This window comes from Garra rufa, chromosome 2 (assembly GCF_049309525.1).
Source record: "Garra rufa chromosome 2, GarRuf1.0, whole genome shotgun sequence".
Taxonomy (NCBI): domain Eukaryota; kingdom Metazoa; phylum Chordata; class Actinopteri; order Cypriniformes; family Cyprinidae; genus Garra; species Garra rufa.
The window spans coordinates 18,954,996-18,975,664 of record NC_133362.1 but is presented as its reverse complement, the minus strand read 5'-3'; the positions used below and the strand labels follow the sequence as shown (position 1 = coordinate 18,975,664).

At 35.2% G+C, this 20,669-nt stretch overlaps 2 protein-coding genes across 2 annotated transcripts in view; both read right to left on the bottom strand.

The window, feature by feature from the left end:
* The window catches only part of LOC141325263 (rho-associated protein kinase 2-like), a 60,933-nt gene extending 45,761 nt beyond the window's left edge, over positions 1-15,172 (bottom strand). Inside the window, exon 1 of the mRNA XM_073833831.1 lies at positions 14,361-15,172. Coding sequence (XP_073689932.1) covers positions 14,361-14,459 — 99 coding nt within the window. The 5' untranslated portion in view covers positions 14,460-15,172. The remainder of the gene's footprint in view (positions 1-14,360) is intronic.
* A 1,289-nt stretch (positions 15,173-16,461) lies between these two features.
* LOC141326412 (ciliary microtubule inner protein 5-like) overlaps positions 16,462-20,669 on the bottom strand; it is a 49,765-nt gene continuing 45,557 nt past the window's right edge. The window contains exons 3-5 of the mRNA XM_073835161.1: positions 18,956-19,508; positions 18,548-18,587; positions 16,462-17,319 (exon numbers count right to left, since the gene is read on the bottom strand). Of these exons, the coding sequence (XP_073691262.1) occupies positions 17,122-17,319; positions 18,548-18,587; positions 18,956-19,188 (471 nt within the window). The 5' untranslated portion in view covers positions 19,189-19,508 and the 3' untranslated portion in view covers positions 16,462-17,121. The remainder of the gene's footprint in view (positions 17,320-18,547; positions 18,588-18,955; positions 19,509-20,669) is intronic.

The following is a 20,669-nucleotide window of genomic DNA, read 5'->3' as shown; positions in this document are numbered from 1 at the left end:
ATCTCTGGTAGCCCTTCGGGCAGGTACTCTTCAGATTTTGGTAGCCCGAAAATAATTTAACTAGCCCAAATAAAAAAATACTTTTTTTTTTTTTTAAATATAGAAAATCAGATAGGAGTCTAAGGCCCGGTTTTGTAGATGGGGCTTAGCCTAAACCAGGATTAGGCCATAGTTCAATTAGGACATTTAAGTAATTTTTATAACCGTGCCTTAGAAAAGAAACTATACTGGTGTGTATCTGGGGACAAAACAAAGGCATTGATATATTTTAAGATCAGTCAGTCCAAGTTTCTTTCAGTTGAAACGGCTCAGATTTACATTTAATCTAGGACTAGGTTTAAGCCTTGTCTGTGAAACTGGGGGTAAATGTCAATCAAAAATGTTTTCAATACACAAATATAAACAAATATCAAGGAATGAATTTTATTTCACTATTTGGCGTATCTGCAGAATTTTTAAATATAAATTTAAGGGAATTTATGACCCTTTTTAAGAGCTGCACAAGTAAAATGAACAGTATGAGTAGGACTGGACAATGTACGGAAGAATATTAAGCCATAAAATGGCATGATTTATAATTCAGATACAGGTTCACACAAAAACAAAATATCTTATACAATGGAATTTCAGCCTTTATACCATTAAAAGTATATAATTTATTATATTTAAAATGATATACAAGAGTATATCATTTATTATATTTATTTAAAACATATATATTACTGTCTTAATTGTTTAGATTTTTAGAAGGCACATTAACTTCTTTCACCTTTACAACTGTCTTTTTTGCATAAAACATAGGCCCATAATTGCAATCATTTGACCATTAACAGCTGAAAAAAATGTGGAAATAAAAATTCATTCTGTCACTAGGGGGCGCTTTAGGAGCGCTGAAATACTACGGTTTCCCTAGTAACGGCTGTATACAAAGCACCATTAACACTGTTTTATCAGGCATGACATGACAATGCCAACGACACGTTTCTGAGGACAGTCGGTTCCCTTCAGATACATTCATATAGAGACATTCGTGCCGCGTTTTGACTTTGAAACGTGCAGCGTGCATATTTATTCAATGACATCATTGCCTTTTGAAGTTTAATCCAGCGCTATCTTGATTCTCGTCTTTCCGTCCCCAAATGTGCGACCTCCTAAATTATAATGAAGACTTTTCTTATACTATTTAACATATATAAAACTTTTTATGGCCTTAAATTTGATACAACTCAATTAAGGAGTTTTTAAGGTCCTGCAGGAGCAGTCTACTTTATGATAGCCCGTCGGGCAGCCCAGTGACACATTCTGGTAGCCCGACTGGAAAACACAATAGCCCCGGGACGTCGGGCTAGCGATTTTGCGAGCCCTGATTAAAATAGTCCATGTGACATCAGTGGTCCAACCGTAATGTTACGAAGCTATGAGAACACTTTTAGCGTGAAAGAAAACAAAAATAATGACTTTATTCAACAAATTCACCTCTCATGAACACCCCTTGAAGAATGTGTCTAAATAATTAATGACAGAATTTTCATTTTTGGGTCAACTATCCCTTTAAGTCCTATTTTTTACACATCAGTGTACATTTTGTTATTAAGAGAAAAGCGTGCAGCACTTCTTTTTACCCCTTTGTGCTGAGTATATCAGGGACTTTAGACATCATAAACTCAAAGGATGTTTGCAAAGGTAAGCTATATAATTGCCTCTTTTGCCTGAATTCTAAGACAGCGCTGCATGCCTATGTATATAGTAGACAACAAGGTGCCTCACTAAGTTTTGGAACAGAGCCACTGTGTGAGGAGATGCCACACTTCAGTTTCACTGCAGAGGGATCCTATAACTACTAAAAAATGATACATTATTTATGAAAAGTGACTAGAGCTACATTAAACCATTAAACACCTGCCCATCAACAATTTAATGCTGAATTACAGCAGTCAGCAGAATCTCCGACCCTCAGAATCAGAGATCAGAAAGCAAAGTACATAGACGCGCATGAACTCAGGCTTGATAGGAATGTGATGAGAGGTACGCCACATCACTCTTCCTCTCAAAGACACCCATAAATTCAGCAGGCTCCATAACTCATGTGTTTATTACTGTGACAACCAGACAGATCTCTGTAGAATGTAGTGCAGTGTTTTCCAGTGCAATAAAAATCATCAATGATATCTGATTTAAATGAAACTCTGTGAACTCGAGGCATGAAGCTGGTCAGCGTCACATACCAGCCCTGACAGACTGCTGAAGAGTGTTCAACGGCACTCTCCATCCTGCGTTAGTTAGTCAGAGGATTTAATTAGCCTAATTTGCTAATGCCATTAGTCCAGTTAAAACGTGTCTTATCCTTCCACGCACAAAGAGGCAGGATTACGCGAACAAAGAGTGCATGCCAAAAGCATAATATTCCAGTGGAAATTAAGACACGGACAAGGAACATTCAAAACATCTGTTCATAAAATCACACTGACAACGACCAGTTTCAGTCAAAATGGAAAACAGCTTGTCAAAATTAATAAATCAATATTAAACTGGTTCAGACTACCTTAAATATCTACAAAGTATATACAGTTTTTTTAATGAAATTAATACTTTTATTCAGCAAGGATGCATTTAAGTGATCAAAGTGTGTAAATACACACATAAGACATTTTATTGTTGCAATAGATTTTTAAATGAAATGAAGCTGTTCTTTTGAACTTTCTATTCAAAGAAACCTGACAAAAAGTATCAGAGTTTCCACATAAATATTAAGCAGCACAACTGTTGTAATCATTGATGATATTAATAAAGAAATGTTTCTTGAGCACAAAATCAGCATATTAGAATGCTTTCCAAAGGATCGTGTGACATTGAAGACTAGGAGTAAAGCTGTTTACAATGTAGCTTTGCATGGATTAAATTACATTTTTAAACAAATACTTACTTTATTTGTTATGTATTCATTGCAATATTTCACAATACTTTACTATTTTCACTGTATTTTTTATCAAATAAATCTGATATATAACGAAACGCATTATATACACTACCAGTCAAAAGTTTTTGAACAGTAGGATTGATTTATTTATTGTTTTAAAGTTTCTTCTGCTCACTTCTTTAAGCCTGCATTTATTTGATCCAAAGTACAGCAAAAACAGTAACATTTTGAAATATTTTTATTATTTAAAATAACTGATTTCTATTTGAATATATTTTAGATTTTAATTTATTCCTGTGATTGCAAAGCTGAATTTCTAGCATAACTTCTCCAGTCATATGATCCTTCAGAAATCATTGTAATATTCTGATTTGCTGTTTAAAAAAAAAGCTGAAATAGAACAGATTTTTTTTTTCAGGATTCTTTGATGAATGAAAAGTTCAAAAATACATTTTAAAATATATTCAAATAGAAAACAGCCATGTTAAATATTAAAAAAATGTTGTTTTTGCTGTACTTTGGATCAAACAAATGCAGGCTTGGTGAGCAGAAGAGACTTTTTAAAAAAACATTAAAAATCTTTAAACTTTTGACTGGTAGTGTATATAATGCGTTTCATTATGTATCAAATTTATTGGATAAAAATACAGTGAAAATAGTAATGTATTGTAAAATATTACAATGAATACAAAACAAATAAAGTAAATATGTGTGCTTAAAAATGTAATTTAATCCTGTGATGGCAAAGCAAAGCAAATTTCTAAAATGCCCCCTAAATCTTACTGTTTTTTGACTGGTGGTGTATAATGAGGCTTTTCCTTCAACACTACTACACAGAGATCCTGAAAACACACATCTCCTGAAGATGACACATCTCACATCTCACGTCCACCATGCATGCCTATCAGATAAAACTTAATGACAAACACAACAAGGGTGTGGAACTTCTCAGCAGCACAATACCATACCATAAAAACAACATAACACTGCAGACGAACATTAGACTGGACTACAGTGTACATCCTCCTGTCTGGTTTTGAAGCTTGGCATAAAACACATTTTGCTGTGAAGCTCCATTTGCCCTCAAATCACTTCTGAAACCACTGTTGGGCAGTTTTCAATGTGGTTAATGCATTCTGGTTTTTTATACCAAGAGGTCTGGTATAAAGAAACCACACTGGCCAAACCTTTCATTTCAGTCACCATTTCTATTTTAAGAAGAAGGTGTCCAGGGAGAACCTTTTGACAACCCCAAATTTTCACCGAAACCATATTTCAGGAACCTAGAACAAGTTATATTTCATTAAAAGATTAGTTCACCCAAAAATAAAAATTCTGTCGTCATTTATTCACCATCATGTCGTTCCAAACCGACACTAGCAAGATAGTTTCATAGCTTTCTTACAGCATTGTATTAAAAGAGTGATTAGGATATTTTTCAAATGTTTGATATTTGTGTTCCACAGAAGAAAGTATGTTTGGAGCAATTCTTTAAATGTAAAGTTACACCAAAAGTTAAAAGGAAAGTTCACCCAAAAATGAAAACTCACCCTCATGTCGTTCCAAACCCATAAGACTTTCGTTTATCTTCAGAACACAAATTAAGATATTTCTGATGAAATTCGAGAGTACTCTGACTCTCCATAGACAGGAAGGGTCCTATCACGTTCAATCAAAGCATGCACACGTGTCGTGGTACTCTCCAAAATAGCACCAGAGTGGCACAGAGGAGAAGAATTGTTGAATAAACTTGTTATTGTAGATTTTTTGCACACAAAAGTAGCTTCATAAAATTACAGTTGAACCACTGATGTCACATGGACTGTTTTGTCTATGTTTTTGGTACCTTTCTGGACCTTGAATGTGGTAGGACCCTTGCTGTCTATATAATGGTCAGATTTCATAAAAAATATCTTAATTTGTCTTCCGAAGTAGGTCTGACAGGTTTGGAACGACATGAGTGTGAGTAATTACTGACAGAATTTTCATTTTTGGGTGAACTATCCCTTTAAAGTATGTAAATATCAGGTGACATGAAACCTGATCATTCCTGAGAAAATTTTCATGTCTAAAAAGAGAAACTTGTAATATGTTATTCTTCCGGAGACATATTACAAACTGCCTCCAGCCACACACACTACAGAAGCAGGACTTCTTGGATTCTCCAGCAAAACAGTAGCTCCTGCTAATGGTGTTGACATAAACAATACAACACTCAGCTCCACCAATACAAGACACAGGAAGTTTACAAGTACATGGGGAGGCCTCATCAGCACAGCATCCAATGAAATTCGGCAGAGAAGAAGAACACAGGACAGAAATTCCGCAGAGAAGAAGAACACAGGACAGGTATGGATGTTAGCGGCATGAAATCACATCTCCTCTCCCGCTGCAAAACAGATCCTCTCCAGATGAGATTAAACCTGCTGCGGACTGATAAGATCCAACAATGACAACAAACAATAACAGTATCAGGATCCAGCTGGACTCCTGCTTATCCCAGATGTTCCTGGATAAACCTTACAAACACAACAGCTTTCACAGGAGTGCGTGCTCGTGTTATTGCTTCAGCGTGGAAGACGTGCCAGTTGTAACGCTACTGTAAGATACAGGAGCTGAGATCAGTTAGACAACAGCACATAGATACAGTTACAGTAACAGTATGGATTCAGAGACAGCGAGATGCCTTTACGATACTTTTCAGACAGTAGATGCCTAGTTTGTGGTAAAATAATGTTTATGAAATAAGTCTCTTATACTTAACGAGACTGCATTTTTATGACCAAAATAGTACAGCTAAAACAGAAATACTGTGAAACATTTTTTTTTAATTACATTTTAATATATTTTAAAATGCACATACACTATCAGTCAAAAGACTTTTTTTTTTTTTTTTAAGTCTCTTCTGCTCACCAAGTCTGCATTTATTTGATCCAAATTACAGTAAAAACAGTCCAATTTTGAAATATTTTTACTATTTAAAAAAACTTTTCTTATTTGAAAATATTTAAAAAATTTTATTCCAATTTATTCCTGTGAGCAAAGCTAAATTTTCAGCATCATTACTCCAGTCACATGATCCTTCAGCAATCAGTATAATTTTCTTTTTTGGGGGAGAGAGGAAAGAAATTTTAGAAATGAATACTTTTATTTAGCAAGGATGCTTTAAATTCATCAAAGGTGATGATAAAGACACTTATAATGTTACAAAACATTTCTATTTAAGATAAATGCTGTTCTTCTGAACTTTCTATTCATCAAAGAAACCTGAAAAAATTGTCTAGAGTAATGCTGTTAGAAATTCAGCTTTGAAATCACAGAAATAAATAGCATTTTAAAATATATTCAAATAGAAAACAGTTAGTTTAAATAATAAAAATATTTTGGATCAGATAAATGCAGGATGGGTGAGCAGAAGATGCTAAAAAAACATTAAAAATTATACGGTTCAAAAACTTTTGACTGGTGGTGTAGGATGCAAAAATGATCATCAGAAGCCATTACTCCAGTCTTCAGTGTCACATGATCCCTTCAGAAATCATTGTAACATGCTGATTTGTTGCTCAAGAAAAATGTTTTACTATTACCCAGAATATGTTTATGGAAAATGTGATACTTTTTTTTAGGATTATTTAATAAATAGAAAGTGCAAAAGAACAGCATATTATGCATCCTAGAGGAATAAAAGTACAAATAAAAATTATATATATTTACTGGTCCCCATACGGTTTTTGTTTGATTGATGTTTGTTGTTTTTGGAGAACATGCATGGAAAAGACCTAGGTAATAAGATGTCTTCAAAATGTGTTTTTTTTTTTTTTGCTAAACAGGAAGCCATGGGCGTTTCTTCAGCTATGGCACTTTTGGTCCTGTGAACACACAAAAACCTCTCTAAAAAATACACTCTTTACACACTCTCTAGTTTATTTAGTTTGTTTATGAACAGCGCATTATGCCTGCATGCATCACAGGAGAATTCTGTCAGAAAACAATGATGCATTGTGTTCAACAGCATTGTGTGGTGGAAATGAGAGTGATGCTAATAACACTTTAACAATTTGGCATAAAATGGTGGAATGAATTTAGCATGGTCTTGCAGCATTTTATCAAATTAAAATATGAATAATATCTTTTTACAACTTTTTTGCATCATTTTGCTAAGCCACAATATAAATATTTGAATGACAACTCATATTTACCTTGATTTTTCTTAATTCCCCCCATCACAGGTCTCTACACAATCTCTTTTGATAAAACTTTGAGCGTTAAGAGTCTGAAAGATTGGTTTAAAAGGATTTAAATAGCCTTAAACATACATCATGAAGGCACGATAAAGAAAAGTTTTAATGTGATCCTTTGGGAAATATTCTATACACCTCGTAAATGTTTGCAATGACTTAATTTTTAATTAAAATAAAAAGGTCACCCGAAAAAGTAGCTTATTTGCAAGCTTTGTGTTACAAAACACGGGTCTAATGTGCATGTGCGGAACAAGGGTGGAATTTGAACACTGTGGTCAGCATCTCCGACCCACTGCAACCACATAAACACACAAACTATATGAGCAGACGCTATCCACACACCTCAAGGGAAGAAGGGAACAGAGATAAGGCCCATCAACATTCCAGGCTACAGCGTGACCGCTGGTTATCTTAGCCAGACCTATTCAGGGTTGCAAACTAAGTGTCTAAAAAACACCCAGCAACTGAAACATTCCACTTTGACCCAATCCAGAGCAACACAAGACCTAATTTTTAGGAATAAAGAATAGCAGTCTGGTTTTACGGTTAGCTTGGGATTGCATGTGCTACAATTATCTGCATAAGCGCTGCCTTTCTGACAGCCACTAAATAAATGACAGACAGGTTATTCATTAACCTTCCCTCCTGAGACTGACCTTTGCCCTTTCTCTCAGACCACACTGCCACCTGGCCATTTCAAAGCAGCAGTTTTAACTGTACACTAGAACCAGCTTAATGATCTTCCATCATGCTGAGCATTAAAGATCATTTGTTAAAATGTGGTTAAAATGTTTATAATAGAGGAAGTTTAAAGCTTGCTGCCTTCTAAATTTAGGAGGAATATTACATAATCAAGATGACATCATCTTCAGGTGAAGTGGAGAAATCCACTCTCTGGAATGTTGGAGTGGTTGCCATTTCTGAATTTTTAGTTTAACAGGTCACATCTGGATTTGAATATTGTAACAGAGACCACATTAAAAGTTTGATTTTCGTCAGACTAAAACAATTTTGCATGCAATTTTCTAAAAGCATGTTGTTGATCTTATTGTGTGTGATTTATTCATATTATGTTCATTTTTTTATCATAGTGCAATTCTATTTAAATAACACTTCTCTCTGCTAGTGCATACTGGACCTCGCCAATCATTTTATCCTCATAAACGCACCCCCTTTTATACAATCAGCTGTAGGCTCACATTCAGATTTGCTTCTATCCAATCACCAACCAATGGATTGAACCAAAACCTTGCCCTGTTATAATCGGTTACATTCAGATGTACATCACAATACAGAAAAAAAAAAAACTGTCGCTACTTCCATAATGCTGAACAAATGCACTTGTATCTTGGCTTTCTACAGCATCTATACACATTAAATGGACTACAATTTGCCATATTGTTCTGTACTTGCTCCAAAAAATGAATCTAATCCTTCAAATATTCCATTATGCCAAGAATACTTGGACAGACTGTATGCAAAATTCAGTGTATTTCTGTTGTAATTGCGCATGTAAATAATTGTCGATCAATATACAGTCAAATCAGATATTAGGAATTTGTTTAAAGGGGTGATGACATGAGAAATCAAATTTGCCTTGATCTTTTGGCATATAAGAGATCTTTGTAACATTAAAACATCCTGCATCCAGTTTCATAGCTTAAAGGAACACTCCACTTTTTTTGGAAATAGGCTCATTCTCCAACTCCCCCCAGAGTTAATAAGTTGAGTTTTACCGTTTTGAAATCCATTCAGCCGTTCTCCTATTCTGGCGATATCACTTTTAGCATAGCTTAGCATAGATCATTGAATCCTATCAGACCAATACCATCGCGTTCAAAAATGACCAACAAGTTTCGATATTTGTCCTATTTAAAACTTGACTCTTCTGTAGTTATATCATGTACTAATACCGGCGGAAAATATAAAGCTGCGATTTTCTAGGCCAATAAGATTAGGAACTACACTTCCATTCCGCCGTAATATTCAAGGAAGTTTGGCCAAAGCAGGCACAGTAATATCACGCAGCACATGTGGAAATGCTAACCTAGCTGGGAACTAATTTCAGGCGCTGCGTGATATTACTCCGCCTGCTGCGTCCATATTACGGCAACAAACTTTCTTGACTATTACGCCGGAATGGGAGTGTAGTTCCTAATCTTATCAGCCTAGAAAATCGCAGCTTTACATTTTCCGCTGGTATTAAGTTACGACTGGGTTTTGACACAAACTAAACAATTTGATTAGATTCTGATTTACAAGCTTGCTATTTGATTAGATTAGATTCAAATTCGATACTGATTATTTTGGATATATATCAGGTACAGTACACGCCAAATTTTCTCAAGAAAAAAAAACTCATATAATGCTGTAAAATATACATTACTTTAATATTACAGGTTAAAGTGAACTGATTTGTATACAAATGCTTAAATTACACCTAATTAATTTTTTATAATAATAAAGTCACAATGACAATTATAATAGGAGAGTACATTTTACAAGCTGAGTAATGAGTTTATGGCTACCGAATATTTTTTTCTGAGGTAAATGTGACATTACATGACGTTGTTTACAAGCCATTACACTGACGTCTTTGCATGGCTGAAACACTGATTGAGTGATTATATGAGACAGGACACGTATTTGGGTTAGTTTTACTCTTTTTAACATACCTTTGGATGTTCATTCAAGTTTATTTCATGCTGAAACTGGTATTAAAGTGGAGGAGACGATCTTTAAACTTTGCGTTGCCGCTTCTCTTGAACTGAGGCGATACAACAATCCGTCACTCCACATTAAACCACACCAAAATTGCATTTATTGTATGAATACTGCATAGAAATGCATAGAATTTAAAATCTGAGACTATATTTCATAAGACAACTAACCAAGCACAAAGCTTATTCTGATTTATTGGATGGGAGGTGCACTACGTTCATTAACTGAGAACAGGCTAGACTAATCAATTCTTCAGAGCCAAGAATCGATATTGTTTTGTAAAAAAAAAAAAAAAAAAAAGAATCAATTAAAATCGTGAAATCAATATTTTTACCCAGCCCTAGTTAAAGTGACACTCACTGTTTCTAACCATTTCTATATTTGTGAAAAATACTATGTGTGACCCTAGACCAAAAAACTCTTAAGTAGCACAAGTGTCTTTGTAGCAATAGCCAACAATACATTGTATGGGTCAAAATTATTTATTTTTTATGCCAAAAATCATTAGGATAATAAGTAAAGATCTTGTTCCATTAAGATATTTTGTAAATTTCCTACCGTAAATATATCAAAACTTATTTTTTATTAGTATAATGCATTTCTAAGAACTTTAAAAGCAATTTTCTCAATATTTTGATTTTTTGCACCCTCAGATTTGTGATTTTCAAATAGTTGTATCTCAGCCAAATATTGTCCTAACAAACCATACATTAATGGAAAGCTTATTCATTCAGCTTTAAGCTGATCTATAAATCTTAATTAAAAAAAATGACCTTTATGACAGGTTTTGTGGCCCAGGGTCAAATATATAAATATTAAATTTTGCTTACAATTGTTATACATGTGTTATTTACTTTTTTTTTTTAAATAAACTATAATAAACCAACATCAATATATTAATAAACTATATCAGTCGACCAAAAACATGTATACATTTCATACTTATGGAAATCAAGAACTTTTGGGACCATTTTTTTGGGCCTGAAGTGCAGGGTTAAAATTGTCCAGAGTGGCAATAAGACAACATAGTAATCACAGTAAAAAAGGAGGCTTACATTACACCGTAAATGTGGAAAAGTGCCTTTGGAAACATACCTGGAAAATTCCGAAAATTCCTGATGAATTCACTTGGCATCACTCTGCCAAACACACATAGACTGACCAAAGCTGGTATAATCTCAGGCTGAAATACTTGGTTTAAAGGCTTGAAATCAATCGCATTATGCTGGATAACTGACAGTAATCAGCTTGAGCTATAATTAATGACAAGTTTAAGAGTTTATAAGCCAGACGCAAAGAGAATATTTGTATTTTCAGGGATAAGAAGTGTTTGCATTCTCAACTTCTTATTGGAAGGAAGTTCACATAGTGCACTAAGGAAATGGAAATATTGTGATGTGTTTTCTAGAAGCATCTCGTTACAGTGAAACACTCTCACACAGAGCTATCTCCTGCCCTGAGCTAAACCAGAGAGGGACTTGAGCTAAAAATGGCAGAGAGAAAGACAGAAAGAGAGTGAAGCCTGTTCACTCCCACTCACTGCTTCCCACTTCTCCTCTGCTCATCTCCTCCTCAGGAAACACACACATTCTTCAGCTGTGGAGAAACTCTGTCACCAGCTCTCTCAACACACACACACACACACACACACACACACACACACACACACACACACACACACACACACACACACACACACACACACACACACACACACACACACACAAATTCTCTCAGAAAGGATGACCCATATCTTTTTTTCTTAGATATCTGCTCCGAGTTTAGACCAAACTCTGGCCCAGATACAGTGAGACAAATCATGCTTCATCAAGCGTCTGCGGAGTATTGTTTGGTTTTGGACCAGATTAACATTAATCAGTCACACAGATCTGACATTATACATAGACTTTAGGCATGCAGGAACATTCAGTACCAAAAGAACTGCCTCCCTGACTGCCTCAAATGAATCACTTCATTTATTATGAGGTAAGTTTCACAATTACTTCATGCATCTGTGTAATTAATCTGATATAAAATACTTTCTTTTAGGCAAATACTTTCTTATCTTATCCAAAATCTAAGTAATCCATTAATAGGCTAGATTCGCTGAAAAGTGAGCACTGCTGTTCTGTCAAATCATGATGTTAGTTTATGCATCACAACCAGCCCAACACAACAACTCTGACTCAACCAATGGCAAGAGTTTGGGGTGGGACTTTATGTCAGTTTTAATCAGAATTTTTCATAATTTTTTTGTTCTGTTTAGTGTCATTAGTGTTGAAGAAATTAGACAATTAAGCATTAACTATCAAATTTAGGATTTAACTAGTGATAAAACTATTGGTATCTGTCAACAACCAGTATTGCTTTTGTCAATAACGTAGTTGTGGTTCATTTTTTTCTTCTCTTTTTTTTTTATATTTCTTCTTATGTTCAGCAAGGCTGCATTTATTTGATCAAAAATACAGAAAAAACAGTAATATTGTGAAATTTTATTACAATATAAAATAATGGTTTCTATATTAACATACATTAAAATATAATTTATTCCTGTGATGCAAAGCTGAATTTTCATCAGCCATTACTCCAGTCTTAAGTGTCAAATGATCCTTCAGAAATCATTATAATATGCTGATTTATTAGAAGAATTATCAATGTTTGATCATTTTGAACAATATAAGTATTTGCTATTTTTGATCAATTTAGCACATCCTTGCAAAATAAAAGTATAAATTTCTTTAAAAAAAATTACTGACCCCAAATTTTTGAACGGTAGTGTATATTGTTAAAAAAAAGATTTCTATGTTAAGTAAATGCTGTTTATTTATTATTAACTTTTTATTGAGAAGAATATGAATACTATAAGAATACTAAAAAAAAGTATCACAGGTTTAAAAAAAAAAATATTAAGCAGCACAACTTTCTCCAACATTGATAATAAATCAACATATTACAATGATTTCTGAAGGATTGTGTGACATTGAAGACTGGAGTAAGGATGCTGAAAATTCAGCCTTGATCACAGGACTAAAATAGATTTGAATGTATATTAAAATAGAAAAAACTTTATTTTACATTGTAATAATATTTGACAATATTACACATTTTTCTGTATTTTTGATGAGCATCAGAAACTTAAAAAAAAAAACAGTAAAGATCTTACTAATCCCGCATTATTGTTGACTCTAAACTTTAAAAAAGTTGTTTAAGCACACTTTATTTGCTATAATTTAATTTATTAGGCTATATCACATAATATTATGCCATTATAAGGGCTATTCGGCTGTCTAATAGTTTGAGTCATTGAAAAAAATTATGTTAAGCATTACCACAAAACCAGTTGTAAGTAGCACAGGTATATTTTGGCTCAATTATCAATATTTCTTTTATGCCAAAAAACATTAGGATATTAAGTAAAGATCACATTTCATAAAGATATTTTGTATTTCCTATCGTAAATATATCAAAATCAAAACTTAATTTTTAATTAAAAAAACTTCATTTGTACAACTTTAAAGGCAATTTTCTTAACATTTAGATTTTTTTTGCACCTTCAGATTCCAAATTTTCAAATAGTTGTATCTCAGCCAAACAGTGCCCTTATGACTGGTTTTGTGGTCCAGGGTCACATTTCTATTGCTTTCAAATAGGATAATTTACAATCATAGACCTCTAAAAGAAACTTTGATTAGAATTTGATTATATGGCATAGTCATGGTGTAGTTTTTTGCACTTTTATGTTTGATGTTGTCTACAAAAAGAGGGTTTTGTCAGATTTATCTAACTTCTGGCATTCTGCCTATCTTGTGTTTTCGTCAACAGCTAGGTCAGACATAAACCGATTGACAAGCTCGGGAGATATTATCACTTGGCACCAACTGAGCTGTACATGTGCCCACAAACACACACAAAACGAAGGGCATTGAACGTTCATTTATAAGTTCGCCTAAAAAATAAAAAATTCAAAGTGCACTTTGAAAAGATTACATCAATCTGTGAATATTTCTGCTTTCAGAAATATGCGTCCAATACCTTCACCTGCAGGCCAGTTAATAGCACGGTCTACTTCCAGAACCAAACAAGCCATCAACAGCAGGAAGGGGGAATTACGAAATTGTCATGTTGCAGGCCAACAATATTACTATATTTGGAGCGAGGCAACAGATGAACTCAGAACTTGACGCAGCAGAGTTATTCAAATATGGCAAGTGTACGTGAGAATACTTTTATACGCGGAGATTATATCCACAAGTTATTGATAAGGAAAGAACGAAGTGAGGCGATGTTTATGTACAAATACCGATGATATTAAAAGAGACATCAACGTGCACACTGACTGAGCTCCCTCACAGTTGACTGTTCATTTCTGCAATGCAACATCGCGGTTAGGTTGTTGCTATTTTTTTTTTTACCCTCAGTGTCACTAGGCAACGGATCTTCGAGGCGCATTAAACATTGATGAAAAGGGACGGTGAACTTACCAGCAAACTTTCCAAGTTGATCGCAGACCGCGGCTCTTTGAGCATGGCTTCCAGTTGTCTCAGCCGGTTTTCCATCCTTCTCTCCGCTCCGAGCGACATTTTTGCCTTGTCCTGGCGCCAGACTGAGCAACGAAGAGCGATCTGGCCAACTTTTCTGGTTCACATTAAAGATACGATATCTTCTTTCAAGTTGTCGAGCAGCGGGCCTAGACAGCCTCCGACTCGCCGCCCTCCAAAAAGTACCCCGGGCTTGTCCAGAATAAAGCGAAAAAAATAATCCAATGGGAACAATTGAGCCTTTCCAAACTTCCCCCCTCAAAAGTATCTATGAAGCGGTCACTTTAAACAAGTGAGCGGAATCAAACTTCCCATCCTTTAATGCGAGCGTACCGTCAAAGGCGCGATAAAGTTTTAATTTTGAGAGGATTCAGCAGCAGGGCGTTTTCTGGGCGCCCCTCTCCTCTCCTCTCCTCCCCGCCTCTCTCCTCCCTCCCCTCGTCTCCTCTCCCCCTCTCCCGGGCGCTCCGGACTGGCTGAGCCTGACTTCAAATCTTCCCCAGTTCATAAACAACGCTGCTGTTGTTCAAAGGCGAGCATCTGTTGACCACAAACTCCAACGCATTCCTGCAACACACTGCGTGAAACGGAACCAGTGCGGTTTATGCTTATTATTAATAATTCCTAATAGATTTAGTTATTTTAAGTTACTTGCGAGCGCTTTCCTAAAGTGTTTCCGCATGTCGTTAGTGGATTGGGTCGCTCCCGCCAGTTCCGCGGATCGGTTCTTCGGTATTCCAGCAGGTAGCTCGAGCCTCGAGTTCGTTTCTCTGACATCAACTAGCGATGTCCGATCCGTGAGCGAATCGTTCTTTTGACTCGAAACTTTTTAAATGAATCAGTTGATTCGACTCACAAAAATGATTCCAAACGATTCGCCTGAGCTGTTCTTCGACTTAGCAACTAATACATTGATTTAAGTTCTAATTACTAATGAAACTTGAATGGAAACACATAAAATTGCAATAAATTACTTATCTGACGGTTATACAGTAGGAAATATGCCATGCTACGGTATCAAGAACCATGTGGTGACGAAATTGCGTCATGACGTAAAACAATCAGTGAATCATTTATGCAAACGATTCTTTGACATGTGTTGTTCAAAAGAACCGATTCCCTGAAGTGAATCATCACTAACGTCGACGACAACAGCAAGCAGTCTTTACCCATAAGCCTCTCTTCTCGCTGTCTCGCCCACGAACGGCGGCACACGGAATAATGCAAATATCCTCCGGTGGATATCGTTCACACACCCACCACATATCACAGAAAAATCACATAACATCACTCGGCTTTTAGTTTTTTTAGTTCACTCAACATACTTTACAAACAAAATGTTTGCTGTAATGAATGTGAGTTGACTGAACTGAACTGAACTGAACTGAAAGGGAATCATGTTGCCGCAGAGTGGTGTATATATCTATTGAATATGCTTTATTTTTATTATAATTTGAAGTGTATTTTTGTTTATTTATGAGTTTAATCAAATAAAGAATCATATATATGACAATAAATTAAAATACAGCTGTTCTGGTGTATTCATAAAATCGTTTATTCTCAAAAGTCCTTTATGAATTTATTCTCAAACCAATTTTGAAGTAGCGCAAGGAGCACTAATGCAAGAAAACCTCCTAATGAAAGAGTGTAACAGCGACCTCTTGTTGGTGCAACTACATTATGAAGTAAATTTTCACTTGTTGATATTAAGAAAGCAAATTCATCCACACGAGGGCGCGTTTTATCTCGAATGAGAAACGTCCACATGAGAAATAACCTGGCTGTACTGAAACCTTAAATGTGACTCCTCAGCATTCCTAAACTTCCTCAAATTTCAACTCAATCACAATTATACACATCAAATTAACAGGAAATAAAAAGTTCAAGCCGTTTGGAGCTTCAGTGATCTGGCCTGTGTCATTTCCCAAATGTATTTTCATTTCTCTTTCTCTCAAAGATTTGATTTGTGAAAGTGTTTTGAAACTGTTTTGACTGTGATCGTACATTCTTGGCCATAAAGACGGCACACGGTGTAGCTGTTTCAAAAGGAGAAAAACTTTATTGGAATATAATTTGGCATAAATTATTTTTAAAACATCACAAATGTAGAAGGTCTTGGCAAAATATTCCAGCTAATCCTCCTAATGTTCCACGGATAAACTGTCTCTATTGGCTAGGACTATTTGTAAACTTAACTGTGGAGAATTACCTGACATATCTAATTCCTCTTTTCTCTTGAGATGCGAACAAATCTAAGCCTTTCAACTACAGAAACATAAATCTCTTTGATCTAAGAGAGTTATAATCCAGTTCTGTACCTAATTTGCATTTATATGCTTACTGCGTTCATCTAAAAAATGAATATGCAAATAGTATATATTCTAAAAACAGGGTCATCTTTACTCCCTCCACCAGCATATTACAGTACTCTGAGAGATGTCAACATGAAATCTAGCACACTGTTAAAACAAACAGCAAACACACGCATACATACACAGGTTGGCAGCTGGTATTTGGGCTGTCCAGAGAAGAAAAATACATCCAGCAAACAAACTGTCACCCACTGAACACTCTTGAGTTTGTCTATGTATATAGATAAAGGCAAGACAAACAGAACAACCCAAGGGAAGTTCTCTAGAGAAGGCAACAAATCACTGCTAATACACTGGAGAGTGTTTTGAACACATCCTGTGCCTGGTAAACCTCAGCAGGGTTGCATCTCTGGGTTCCTTTTGGCCTTGCGGTGGTTCGCTGTCAGGGTCAGCAGATTGTCCAGGCGAATCAGCTCTTTGCCCAGATCAGTGTACAGGCCACTGCCGAACGTTTGGTTACTGGTGTTTGGGACTCTGTCGGAGTATAAAGACACAGAGCTGGGGAGAGGAGTTTCTGTACGTGGATGACCCTGTGAGAGTGACAAGGGAAATACAACTAAATTAGCATGCAGCTTGAGGTACTCCATCATGAAAACTGATACTTCAACTAAAAATAAAGATAAGTGATAGCTTTAATATAATGCAAAATGTTAATTATTTAACCAAAATAAGACGGATCATACAAAATGCATGTTATTTTTTATTTAGTACTGACCTGAATAAGATATCTTACATAAAAGATGTTTACATATAGTCCACAAGAGAAAATAATAGATGAATTTAAAAAAAAATTACCCTGTTCAAAAGTTTACATACACTAGATTCTTAATACTGTGTTGTTACCAGAATGATCCACAGCTGTTTTTTTGTTTGTTTGTTTAGTGATAGTAGTTCCTTGTTTGTCTTAAACTGCAAATTCTTTGGTTTTTCAGCATTTTTGTGTCTTTGAACCCTTTCCAAAACTAATTGTATGATTTTGAGATCCATCTTTTTGCACTAAGAACAGCTGAGGGACTTATATGCAACTATTACAGAAGGTTCAAATGCTTACTGATGCTTCAGAAGGAAACACGGTATATTAGGAGACAGGGGTGTAAACTTTTGAACAGAGTGTACATTTTTCTTATTTTGCCTAAATATATTTTTTTAGTACTGCCTTTCAGAAGCTACACAAGATTCTTAAATGTTTCCCAGAAGACAAAAAAAGCTTGGTGTCCGTAAATTCTTTTTAATGTTTTTGAAAGAAGTCTCTTATGCTCACCCAAGCTGCATTAATTTAATAAAAAATGCAGTTAAAGTTGTAATATTCTAAAATTATTACAATTTGTTTTTAATTTCATTATTAGTTTTCATTTTTTTTTTTTTTTTTAAGTATTCCTGTGATGGCAAAGCCCTTTTCAGCCGTCTTTACTCAAGTCTTCAGTGTCACATGAGCCTTCAAAATCATTCAAATATGCCAATTGGCTGCTCTGAAAATCGTGAAGCAATTTTTCAAGTTTCTTAGATGAATAAATAGTTAAAAAGAACAGAATTTATTTGATTTGTACATCTTTAGTAACCATAAAAATGTATTTACTGACACATTTGATCAATTTAATTCATCCCTGCTGAGAAAAAAAAATACAAAAAATCTTACTGATCCAAACTTTTAAACAGTATTGTAGTTTATATTTGCATTATATGTTAACTGGCTTTACATTTTAACAATATTGCACAAAAAAAAAAAACATTGTCATTACTGATAAGAGTGTTTCTTACCAGCTGGTCAAAGTTCATCAGGAAACTCCAGTTCTTCTCCCTGTGATAAAACAACCATGAAGCATTTTACAACATGATGCTCTCTTATCTCCAGACGATACGATGCAATGAATGATTTAGAAGCGAAATTGTGATCGTTTTATTACATGATAGTGGTTTTGTGTACAGTAACCACGACTGTAAATATATAGTTGTTGGTAAAGAACAAGAGATGAGTAACCGTAACGCACACCGTCCAGGGGGCGCCTGGTCAACCACAATCCATCCCGTATCAAATGACGGGTCAAACAATGCCACATTTAAGAGGTGAAAGAAAGATTAGTAACGTAACTCCAGAGAAAGTGAGAAACAAAACGGCAACGCCATGAAATTTCTAAGAAAGTGAATAGCTACAACTTTCTTTCTTACCATTCTTTCACACCGGTTCTCTCAGCGCGCACAAACTCTCTCCAAACCTGGTCCTGCTTTACCGGATCTCGGGTATCATCGTCTTGCGCCGGTGTCTCACCGGTGTTTCGTGTCCTACCCGCTGAATGCCTGAACACTGAGACCGAAGACTGAGAAGCGAGAGGACCATTGGGTCGGTCCGGCAAACGGTACCCAGCCGAAGTGGCGCGCCGCATTTTTCCTTTCCTATCCATCACTCAGTCCTTGAGTTTGTCAGTCAAACACAAATATATTTTAAGTCAAAATAAAGTTCATTTTTACCTTTTAAGCCACTTGAGTTGAACCGGTGCCTCGGTGTAAGAGAGTTTGTTTTTAGCAAACCGCTCGTCTTGCTCTGAGGTGGATGGACGTGTCGCGCCAATTTCAGCAATCACAACACGAGAGCTGCTGCTGCCCGCTTGGTTGCGCGGAGATTGCCTCTTGTTTACCCGGGACGTTTCCCCGGGAGACAGCCGGGCGATGCTGGGATACCCTCTAAAAGCTTTTGTTAATTCACGAGGAGGCGAGACATCCGCTGCAACAATGAGAGCAAATTAGTATTACAAAAGCCAAAGACTGACAGACTGGTGACATAACCACGCATGCAGGCCTACATAAAAGAGCAGCCGCTCAATCAAAATGTTCGAATATGAAAAAGAAAAAAAAAATCCACTCTGTGACATAATGTTCTCAACTGCATGTGACAGACAAACAGTAGCCTAACCCTATGTTTGTAGCAGTAGGCTAGTTAATTCATTCACAGCTACAGATTATAGCAGGTAATGCCTTTGCAATGACAACAAACATGTAGACATACTCAACTGAAACAATATGTCTTTGGAAAAGATTCCTTGGCGCAGGGGGTGAAACAGCAAATGTTTCCCAAACAAAGATGAATTGTTATATGGTGACATTTGACCTCTAAATGAGAGGTTACTGTGATCTGCTATGTTAACATAAAATATGCCTGTGACCAAGTTTTTTTAATACTTGAAATTCACTGAAATCAGTTAAAAACAAAATATATCTGTAAAAAAGTTTTTTTTTTTTTTTTTAGAATACTTAAGCACAATAACTAAAGCCGAAATTAAACAACCAAATAAAACTATTTACACTTCCATTCAAAAGTTTGGGATCAGTAAGATTTTTAATGTTTTTAAAGAAGTCTCTTATGCTCATCAAGGCTGAATTCACAGTAATATTGTGAAATATTATTATAGTTTAAAATAATGGTTTTCTATTTGAATGTATTTAAAATATTATTCATTCCTGTGATGCAAAGCTGAATTTGTATCAGCCATTACTCCAGTCTTCAGTGCTACATGATGCTTCAGAAATCATTCTATTATGCTGATTTATTACTTTTATTATCAATGTTAAAAGGATTATAGGATTCTTTCATGGATAAAAGTCTTTACTATCCCTTTTTTATCAATTTAACACATCTCTGCTGAATGAAAGTATTAATTTCTTTCAAAAACTGATCACAAACGTTTAAATGGTATTTTATATTGTTACAAAAGAATTCTATTTTAAATAAATTTATTAAAGAATCCTGAAAAAAATATATCACAACTGTTTCCAACATTGATAATAAATCAGCATATTAGAATAATTGGTAACACTTTACAATAAGGTTCATTAGTTAACATTAGTTAACCACATTAGTTAACATGAACTAATAATGAACTGCACT